This window comes from Aulostomus chinensis, chromosome 17 (assembly GCF_037954235.1).
Source record: "Aulostomus chinensis isolate RoL2024-O1b breed Wild chromosome 17, RoL_Achi_v1.0, whole genome shotgun sequence".
Classification (NCBI taxonomy): Eukaryota; Metazoa; Chordata; class Actinopteri; order Syngnathiformes; family Aulostomidae; genus Aulostomus; species Aulostomus chinensis.
Window position 1 is genome coordinate 15,600,245 of NC_141336.1, and position 11,510 is coordinate 15,611,754.

The 11,510-nt window shown below is 42.0% G+C and overlaps 1 protein-coding gene across 1 annotated transcript; it reads left to right on the top strand.

Annotated features, from left to right (window-relative positions):
• The first annotated feature begins 169 nt into the window (after window positions 1-169).
• On the top strand, window positions 170-10,031 carry ythdf2 (YTH N6-methyladenosine RNA binding protein F2). The gene is made up of 6 exons (XM_086183376.1): window positions 170-390; window positions 616-640; window positions 1,782-1,861; window positions 3,109-4,803; window positions 7,389-7,454; window positions 8,965-10,031. The coding sequence occupies exons 1-6, from the start codon at window positions 364-366 to the stop codon at window positions 8,986-8,988; spliced, it is 1,917 nt and encodes a 638-aa protein (XP_086039502.1). The 5' UTR covers window positions 170-363; the 3' UTR covers window positions 8,989-10,031.
• The last annotated feature ends 1,479 nt before the right edge of the window (window positions 10,032-11,510 follow it).

Here is an 11,510-nt window from a genome sequence, read left to right on the forward strand (position 1 = left end):
TTAATTGAGGTCTCTTTCAACACTTAATATTTTCTTTTTAGAATTTCATAATACATTTTTTTCCTTAAGCATCTAAGCGGTTTTTGGGTCGAGGGATGTGGGCTCCAGCCAGACGGTAGCTCCTCCGAGCCGTTGGGGGGCGTGTGTCTTCTGTAAATAAATGCCATCGTGGGTTGACGAGGCCGCCCAGCCATGTTGAGAGGAGTCTGTCAAGCAAACTGCAGCCCGCCATTGTGTAGAAACCAGGCTCTGTAAAGAGATAGGGGTGATTGGCTGAAACTCTTCTATAGCCAGACAAATTCTAAACCCTGCCGCTTTTATTTAGCTGTATATACATTTACACAGGCTCCGGGGGGGAAAGACATGTCAGCCAGCAGCCTTCTTGAACAGGTAAAGAGAGGTATTTTCTGAACATTTACGAGGGCCAAATTTCTCAGCATCGCGACGGCTAGCGAGGATAGCTTAGCTCCGAGGCAGCGGCTGTGGCTCAGTAGGGCAGTAGGCCTGACCACCTGCTAAAGGAACTGACTGCTGAAAATATATCTCTTCATCTATTTTTCCCCTTCCTCTCTTCTCATAAATCAAACCTTCATGAATCACCTGGACCCAATCCAGAGACCGAAAGGCCAAGCAAATAAAGGTAAGGAACCGATTTTTTTTTCATTTGTACTGTGTAGAGTTGAGTGAATGCGGATCTTTTTACGTGCGGTGGCTTTGAAATCTTGCGTGCGCGGATGCGATAACGTTAGCTGATAGTCTCCTAGCTGATTCCGAAACAGGCCTGCCTGCGCTGTTTTTTAAAGATTGTAGCGTCAATATTGTATCACAAAACGACATTATGCTTCCTCTGAACCTTTTATCCGCTCGTCGTCAGTCTCTTTGTCATCGCTGGAGTCAGTTAAATGTTCCCGTGGCTTGCTAACTCCTGGCTAGCCACAGCAACATGAGACACAACATTTTGCTTCCAACGCCTTTTACTGCAGTGACATGTGTTTGATTGAATTCACGGCATTCACTCACACTTCATAGCGGGCATTTTAAAACATTCTTTTTCAACACAGCTACAGGTGCCCAACCTAGCACGCTGGCTAATGGTATCCAAGTCCGTCATGTTGAAGGGAGTCTTGGCGCTCGTTAACATGGAGACGCTGCGCACTGCATGCAGCTAACCACATAGCTAGCATGCTAACGCTAGCTGGTGGCTAAGTTAACCCGAAATGACACGTCTTCGACATGCTTTTCCTGTGTCCAAAAGGTCCTTGCGCTTTTCAGACACCATGCAGTTCAGACTGTAACATCGGTCAATACACTTATTTCAAAGTAGTTTGTTTGATTTTAATCAGCTGCGTTTTATTTAAAGCACTGAGTATCCCTTCATCATCCAGCATCTTTGCTGTTGTTCTAGACGCTAATGTACGGATACAAAACGTTCAGCGTCGGTCCCGCTGAATTTAAGTTTTTTTTTTCTAATTATGAAATGTCAAGGAAGTTCGTATCCCGTATTTAGTTTTTCATATGTTCCGTCTTGCTCAACTGACAGTCCCACGTGTAACCAATTTAATTGTTAACGTGGACTCATTCATCTAATTGTTTAAACATCTAAGCTAGTGAGTTATGTGTTTTGGTGGTGTCTTTCTCATTTAAGTGGATTTTTCGATGACATCGTTATGTAACTAGCATTGATGTTGCTTATGTGAAGGAAAATGTTTTGTATCACACCACTCACATGTGGCACACAGACCTGGATGCCCTGTTCACATCAGTGTTGTTTTTCTTTTCAGTGCAAAACGGAGCTGTGACCCAAAAGGATACTTTGAATGATGATGAATTTGAGCCTTACCTGAATACTCAGGCCAGACAGGTAAGCTTTATTGAACAATAATTGACCTGAGGTGCTGCTTGTCAGTGAATTAATTTTAACAACCTAAGATGCATACATGAATGCAGTTTTCAGTTTTTGTTAGTCACACATCCCACACGATTGTAATGTCTTCAGGATTTTATCTAGCAAATAAGGATTGTTGACCATTAAAATCCTACAATTGAAGTGGAACTTTTTAAAAGTGAAAAACTTGTCAGGAATCAGAGTGATTTTACCCGAATCAGTTTATAAATCCTTTATCTACAATTAAATTAGGAATAATATGGTTGAAGGCATCATGATATGTAGATTGATCCATATTGGAGCGGATGTAAATCAACATGTATTGTGATTGATTGTGGTGTCAGTGATTATGACAGCCATCCAGATGATGTCTCTGTCAGGCTGACTGAGACGACAGTCAGGAGTCTGCCTGGATAGCTTTTGACGCTCTGTGACACCACCTGGGTGACAGAGACTGATATCCGAGCTAATTGAGAATCTGAGACCAAAGTCGGTGAGGCTTTGCGATGCCTTACCACAGTGAAATTGAAATAAATTGCTGTAGTTTTTCATTTCTGCAGCAGGCAACATTTGTGGCCCACAGCACCCTTAAGTGTCATCGGGCCTCTCACAACACACAACCATCACAATGTGCTACAAATTTGGCTCTGCATTTGCTTGTGTACAGTTATCAGATGATATATAAATATATTGATTTTATATTTGTGATTTACAATAAGATACTGAGAAATCATTACTACACATCCCATGTTGACTTGTTTGTGGACCATTTTTGGAGACTGAGATTTTTGGAGTCAGTGACCCTATGTTTGCATTCAAAAATAATTCAGAAAAGTTGTGAAGATTGGCAGCTGTATGTGTTTGCTGAGTGTCTTCTTTTTAATAGCCTTGGGTACCTTTCCACTTTACTACGCGGTAGAAGGCGTCCTCTTGGTTTCATTACAGTCTCTTTAGTGGACTGTGAAAGAATAGAAACTGTTTTCCTCCACTCAAAAATGCAACGTCTTTGTTCAGGAGACTGTTGGGTTTTTTCCATTTTGTTTTTCAGTGCTATGTATTCTCTTCAGTGGGTGGAAAATTTATGCTATATAAGAGCAGTAACGTTAGATATGAGCTCATCTTTTCTTCAAGATATTCATATTGAGCTGTTTAGTCTGATTGTAGTGTTGCTAAGAACATGCTTTTGTGTCTTGTGTCTAACAGCAATTTGTTTTTCCATCTAGAGCAATGCCTATACGGCCATGTCGGATTCGTACATGCCCAGCTACTACAGCCCCTCCATAGGATTTTCCTACTCCTTGAATGAGGCAGCATGGTCCACTGGTGGGGACCCTCCTATGCCTTACCTGGCCTCCTATGGACAGCTAAGCAATGGGGAGCCCCACTACCTCCCGGACGCTATGTTTGGACAGCCAGGCCCTTTGGGGAGCAACCCTTTCCTGGGCCAGCATGGCTTCAACTTCTTCCCCAGTGGTATCGACTTCTCAGCATGGGGCAATAGCAGCTCTCAGGGACAGTCGGGGACACCGCAGAGCTCTGGCTACAGCAGCAGCTACGCCTATGCTCCCAGCTCACTTGGGGGTGCCATGATCGATGGACAGTCTCCATTTGCACCTGCTGCCAACGAACCCCTTAACAAAGCACCTGGTATGAACAGCCTTGACCAGGGCATGGCAGGGCTAAAGATTGGTGGTGCTGCTCCTGGTGGTAATGGGGACATGACTCCAAAGGTGGTTGGGTCTGGCTTACCTGGTGGGGGTCCTCTTGGCCCTGTATCATCTGTAGGACCCCCCAGCATGCCTCCTGTCTCAATTGCCCCTGCCAAGCCTGCCTCCTGGGCGGATATTGCCAGCAAGCCAGCCAAGCCTCAACCGAAGCTGAAAACCAAGGGTGGCATGGCCGGTGCCAATTTGCCTCCTCCGCCCATTAAACACAACATGGACATCGGCACTTGGGACAACAAGGGTACCATGCCTAAAGCAGCCACCCCCCAGCAGGTGCCCCCTATTCCCAGCAATGGGCAGCCACCCAATCAGGCTTCTCCACAGCCTGGAGCTACTGCTGCTGGGAATCCACAAATGCCCCTCAGCAATGGACAGCTGGTACCCCCTGTTTCCCAGATGGGGCAGCATCAGATTCCACCTAGTGGGCAGCCTGGTATGGCTCAGATGCCCCAGCCTCCACTCTCTCAAGGTCCTCCTCCACCGCCAAGCCAACAACAACCTTCTCAACCTACTCGCTGGGTCCCTCCACGGAACCGGGCCAATGGATTTGGGGATGCCGGTGGGAGTGGTACAGGCCAGTCACCTCCCACTTCTTCTGGTGTGGGTGTGGTTCCTGGGGTCCCCTCTGAGCCACACCCAGTCTTAGAGAAACTGCGTATGGTCAACAATTATAACCCCAAGGACTTTGACTGGAATCCCAAACAGGGCCGGGTGTTTATTATCAAGAGCTACTCGGAGGATGACATTCACCGTTCCATCAAGTATAACATTTGGTGCAGCACTGAGCATGGTAACAAGCGACTTGATGCAGCCTATCGTTCGTTGGGTGGCAAAGGGCCGCTTTATCTTCTGTTCAGTGTCAATGGAAGTGGGCACTTCTGTGGCGTAGCAGAGATGCGCTCCCCCGTGGACTATAACACATCAGCTGGAGTGTGGTCACAGGACAAATGGAAGGGTCGTTTTGATGTGCGCTGGATCTTTGTAAAGGACGTTCCCAACAGTCAGCTGAGACACATTCGACTGGAGAACAACGAAAACAAGCCAGTGACCAACTCTCGGGACACACAAGAGGTGCCGCTGGATAAGGCCAGGCAGGTGCTAAAGATCATCGCTGGATATAAACACACCACTTCCATCTTCGATGACTTTTCTCACTACGAGAAGCGTCAAGAGGAGGAGGAGTGTGTGAAAAAGGTAACAAAGTTATTCTGAATAAAAAATATAAATCTGAAATAAAATACGTACTCTGCAGTATATTAAGCAGATGAGGTTGTGTTACATTGCAGTATCGTATTTGTGACACACACATCCAGTCATGGTCCTAACTTGTGTTGCTGAAAGACAACAGTTTGATCTGTCATGATGACCGTCAATCGTATCGCTGGCAGTATATCAAACTTGCTTGCTCGCTTTGAGACTGCATCACCTGAATGTGAACATCATAGGTGCCAGTAACAGTGGAGTGCAAACCCAGCTTTCTCTGGCATTCAAAGACCTCCTTACTAACAATTACATGGGGCCAAAGCAGTCATATATATTATATAATAGCAATGGAAATGCAACCTTACTGTTGTTGAACACAGGTTGTAAGCACATGTTGGAAGTCATCAGGCCTTGTTACAGAGTTCTTTCTTTTTTTCACTCAGCAGATCATGTCAGCCCATTCTAAACAACCAGAAGTACAGTTCATTTTTGATGTGCTGTGCCTCAGTGGATGCTTTATTTATTTTTTACTTTAGGTAGATGTTTCTTCTGCATAATTAGGTATTAAAAGTACAATACACAAGTGTGTTGAAGGGTGTAATAGAAGCCTGTACAGACTTGTGAGAACCACATCTAAAATATATAGAGAAGTTTAAAACACATTATCTCAATCAGATATTAAGTCCATCCATCCATTTTTAATACATACCACTTATCTGTTGGGGGGGAGCCTATCCTAGCTGACACCGGGCGAGAGGCCGTTTTTACCCTGGACGGGTCACCAGTTTGTCACAGGGCCATCAGGAGCAATAAGAGGTTCAGTATCTTGCTCAAAAATACTTCGATGTGGTCATCAGGGAAAGTGGGGATTGAACTAGCGACCCTTCGGTTGCTGGAGGGCCACATTACCTTAAAGCCATGCCACCCACAGATATTGAATTAATATTTTTTCAAGAGTTTATTTTCTCTGGATTAAAGTGGTTTATTGAACAAAGGGGCAATTAAGAACCCAGAGAACCATGATTTGGAAGCTGAACTATGATTCTGATTCATACCACTGCATCCTTAACGTGTGTGCTTGTGCAACCTCGCCTTTTGCTTTGACAGGGAACAAATTCAGTTTGGGTTTACAGCTGAATGGAGACTATGACTTTATTTTATTCTGTTGTCATTACTACTCTGTATTTACCTGAAAGGGTGACACATCATAAATGAACACCAGAAAAGGTTTTGCTCAAAGCTGGTATTTTGAAATGAAATTTGGAAATTCACTGAACACAACTACAATCATGAGTGTGTGTCATAGAAAAGTCTTTTGCAATTTTGGTAAAATGTTCTGTTTTACATTGTAGTCCTTTCCTCACCTTGTTATATTTTTTTTTTATCTTTTCCAAAGAGAAAGATCACATTTGTACAATTCATCATATTAGCTTTGGAAATTTGACCCAACAATAGTTGGCCTTCAGAAAATTACAGTTTTGCTGTTGCCTTTTGTGCAACACTTTATTTTTCTAAAGCTACGGATACTTATAGTTTGAATTGGGAGTCTGGTTGGTAAGGCTGCGAAATTGATCCAAGTGTTATTAAAATCTAATATGGCCCTCCTGACATTTTCAAATGTCAGGAAGATGCAGTATTTGTTACACTAATTGTATGTCAAAATGCTTTTAATTCAGTATTGTGGCGCTACAGATGTCTTGTTTACAAGTCCTTCTCTCCAGAAAATCACATCATTTCAATGGACTTGTGAGAATGATGGAAAAATTAACATTTGCTCGATATTGCAATGTCATTGAAAACAAGCACATTTACATGTTTTTTGTCTTTCGAAATCATGCAGCCCTACCACGAAGTTTTCGTTTGTTTATATTTTACCTCCATTTTGTCTCATTTGAAATATGCACTAAAAGAAAGTTGTTTATTTTGTTTGTATGATCAGATTTTGCTGCTTGCCGTCTCCCCCCACAGAGCAAGTGAGACATCTACATAAACAACTATAATTAGACAGCAATTAGGATGATTAATTTAAATGTTGTGAGTGATAAATTGACGAAATGTTCTCGAGTTTTCATGAAGGAATTGTGAAATGTCACGGTTTTCATCACATTTTGAGGGATCATGTTTTCATTAGTGTAAGCCAGGCAATTTTGGAGCTTTTCATTTACACCCATAACATTTTAATCAAATCAGAGTACAACTTGTTACACCAGCAGTAAAAGTGACTATGGATTTGAGAGACTCATTTACATACTCTTGTGTACCATAACATTTTCCACTGCATACTTTGTCTATGCAGTGTGCATATTTGCAGTTTTCATTTGAAACCCAGAAGTTTGACCGATGCCCTGTGAGCAATCAGACTTTACAGTAATTGACTTAACGTTAGATATGGTTTGTTAGGTGGTGGCTTGGAGTGGATAATACGAAGCTGCCACACTCTTGAGGAATATAGTAGCTTCTGCTCAAATATGAGCTGGGGTCCTTCAGGAAAAACTAGATTTGACCAAAGTGAGTTGTTGGTTTGGATCTAAAATTGTTCCAGATCCCCTCAGTTTTCACTCTTCTATGTGTGACAGGTGGAGGTCCAAGGCAGCGAGCCATTTCCCAGCAACCCAAGTAACAGGAGTCATTACAGGATTCAGGTAATCTTTGGTTGGAGAAATCCTTATTTCATCAAGGATTCTTTTCATAATTTAAAACTGGATGGAGGGAATGTTCCCTGGAATTATTCAGATTATGTGACAATTTCTGGACACAGGTTTTTGACAGTCATGTCAACAGTAAAAGTAGTCATCAGAATGTATTAATTATTTGGTCTGTCTTGTGATAACTGGATCAAGTTACTCACCTTCAAAAATAATTTGAGTGTCTGTCAATAGAGTACCAATCTGATACCAGTGCATGAAAAATATTTCATCTTTAATAGCTGTAAACTACTAACTATGTGTTTATGTAACCGGTGATTTGCAACAGCACGCCGCTTCACCCTGGATAGCGTCGAGTCTATTTTTGATTAATGGCGCATCAATTTGCACAGAGCGGATCAAGCCAGACAGGAAATATTCACAGGAATGGCATAGTGTACCCAGTCAATTTTCCAAATAAAACACCATGTGCAGGCCTCCAATTGTAAAAACAGACCAGAGAAGGACAAAATATAAACACGTACTCTCCATGCACGTGATGGAGACGACCAAATCAGCGATGAGCAAGATAACAACAAAGCCGACAAGCAGCTGTGTGGAACACCAACAGATCAGCGATCAGTGTTGCTGCTGGAATGCGGCGCATTCGTGTCCGCATCAAAATTCAGGGTCAGTGTGGAAGTCCTTCACTGTGAGTAATGAGGCCATAAAGCTTGCAGCTTGTAAAGTATTAGGCCAAAATATTCCATGAGGGGGTCACAATGAACAACAAACCTAACCGGACACTCAAAACTCAATCACTCCGTCGAGTGTGTCCAGTTTGAGGAAGCAAACGAAGGGGAAGCAGCAAAGACTGTTCGACACAGCTGGATATACAGCAACCCATATTTAGTAGAATTTTAGTTGTACCTCTTTGCTGTTCCAGCAAAGCACTGCATTTATTGTTTGAGTGAAGATCCAGGCACAAAGTGCAGTTTGGGGAAAACATTAGCATTTTCTGTAATTATGAAAATAAAATCAAGTATATTTCGTAGAAAATCGTTACCTGCAAAAATTGGTAACGGCATGTCCCACTAACCCCCATCAGAATTGGTATAGAAAAATGGAAACGGTGCATCTCTAGCTCGAGACTCATTTACACACTAATGCCACATCTGGCATTTTAGTATCCAATACAGGGATCAAAACACCTCTAGTTTTGAGTTATATAGCAGTGTTGATGTTTTCACAAAATGTCAGCCTATTTTTTTTAATACTGCTAAGACATTCATGTCTTCATGTTCACTACCAAAATCCTGTTGGTCGCATCGCTAATTCAAATGAGCTAGAAAATGAGTTGGGAACAGGTTAAGATGCCGAGGAATTCAAGCGTGTGTAACTTGCATCATGTTGAGACTATTTAAGAGTAGAGAACCAGACTTGGGTTTATCGGGGTCAACTGTTGACTACAAATTACAATCCGTTTGGATCTAATATGCCTAATCTTCTCTTTCCACTTGTCTTCCAGGAGCGCCAAGGACGACTCAAGTAACAGTTGGTGCTTTTTGTCAAAAGACTGCAATGGCCCCTTCCTAAGCCCTGTCCACCCCATAGCATCATTACATCCAGATTCTCAGAAATTCTAATGGGGGTGAAGAATTAACCAAGGACAAAAACTAAATGAAGACTTTCTTGATTTCTTTTGACTTTAAAGACTTACTTCGAACTTGTAGTAAAAAGAAAAGGAAACGATTATTCATAGGACTACAACTAAATGCATAGCATCCTTAGGTGAAATCTTTTTTTGCCCCACCCCATTCCACTACATATGCTTTTTCCCTTGTATGCTGCTTTTTCCTTTTTTAAAACGAAAGGATCATCCTGTTGTTGTTGGGTTGTTTTTTTTTTGTTTTTTTTTTTAAATGGTCCAAGAGCAAGTCTGTAACTCACACAACACACAAATCCAATAGATATTTGTAGTGTTGGCTTGAATGATGTCCCAAAGTCAGAAATGGGCTGTTTGTCTCATTTTCTTTGTGAACCCCTCCCACCGCCACCGCCACCGGCACCACCTGTCTTCTGAGGATGCTCATATCTTCAGCCAGGACCCAGTGGAGTTTCCCCCTCAGTGGATTCTCAACACAGGCGGGTGTCAACTACACTCACTCAAGAATCTGGTTCTTACATGCTAGCCATGTTTTTCATTTTGAGAGGACTGCAGATGTTCAAAAGAGAGCCCTCTTATTTTGTTTTTCGCATGTTTTGGACGGATTGTATGGGGAAAGTAGGGTGTGGATGATCTGGAGAGGAGGAGTAAGGGATGGGGTCAAGAGTAGGAAAGCAGAAGAAATGTTATGTTGATGAGCCTTGCTCGGTGTCTAATTTTATGGTCTAAAATTTGGGGCCGTCTAACAGTCTTCATTGGACTTAATTTACCCTCTTTCTTTTCCCTTGGACAAGTTAATTCATCTTTGCAATGGGCTGCTTTGTTTTTTGTTTCTTCTCCCTTTTCTAAAGACAGTGATGCGAGTGGCCTTGCCCCCGCTCTTTCTATTAATCGGTTCAGAAGTAATAAATGTGGTATATTAAGCAGAACTGGTGTGCATTCCCCTTGTTTGACTGTGTAAAGCCATTATGTCATGCAGCACGCCTGTGCATTCTTCTCATCTGTTTTTTTTTTTTCCTTCCCCTCCCCACATGGTACATTGAATGTTATCCTGCTAATCTTCCTCACTTCAATTTTCGTCACTGCACCCCACAAATCCTTACTTCTCTGCTTCGCCTTGTCTGCCACATTCCCCATCTATCCATTTCTGACTGCTCAGCCAACCGTAATCACAATCAGCTTTGACCATTTTCAGAATGTCTTTGTTGGTGAGTAAAAAGAAAACAAAACACACAAAAAAAAAATACACAAGGTCCTCTTTCAGAACTACTGGCTTTTATTTGTGGCATAATAAAGATGCTCCACAAAATAATGTGGTTTTTTTTTCCCCCTTTTTTTTCCATCATTAGCAATTTCTTTTCTGGGTAGCTGTCAACTTGTCTGTTTTACTGAATTTACTTTCCGTCATGCTATCTTACATGCTGTTTTCTGTTTGTTTTTTAATGCCAACACAATGTGCAATATCCCTCTCAAACAACAGAAAATGAAAATTCGATCAATACCCACTCACTCGAGCAGATGGAGGGTGGGATGGTTTTTATTCCACAAAACGTGGAGTTTCACAGGAAAAGGTCCTGCATTTGTCTTTCCAAACAACTGAAGGGAATCATTCTCAATTTCAAAATGTAATAAAATTACAATAAAATCATGGAATACTTCTGACATGTAGTAAGACCGAATTCTAAGTGGACAGGAAAAATAACTCAAAACGTTTAAATTTTACCTTCATCAAAACCATGTTGTCATGACTGGGAGCTACGTGCCACAAGGCTTCAGGACATTTAGATGAGCAGTACCGAGACATTCAATGGTTTAATAACATTTTTGGTTTGTCTGAAAATCGATTCCCATTTGGGAGATAACTTCAACTCTGTAAAACTCCAGTAGTGTTTTGTAAGCCAAAAGTCACGTGACCTCCCATCGGTATATTAATAACTGAATTTTTGTTTTTAGGTGAACTATCCCTTTAATATAAATAGCGTAACCTGCAAGATAACCTACATGGAGAGCTTGTCCTTGGTCACTGCTGTGTCTGCTCGCTCCACAGTAAAGTTCTGACGGGTAAGTAAATATATCAGGGTTTTATATGGTCATTGACATTACTGAAAGTGATTATGATGTTCACCAAAATTAAGTTGTGTTATTGCGGCCTACCTGTGTTTATGCAGTGGAAGAAAAAAAAAATTGCAATCCGCCATTTTCTCCCGCCATCATGGCTGTTGTATTGACGCGGTTGGCCACAAGAGGGCGACACAGCATCAGTGTTCTGACTGCTGTTTTTGTTACCTGCGAGGTCTCGGTTCTAGAGGTTCTACCATCAAGGCCTCTTTCCAATGCCAATATAAGGATTTGGCCACTTTTTATTGTGACTGTCGTAGTCTAAGATCATTCATTTTAAAAAAAATTCC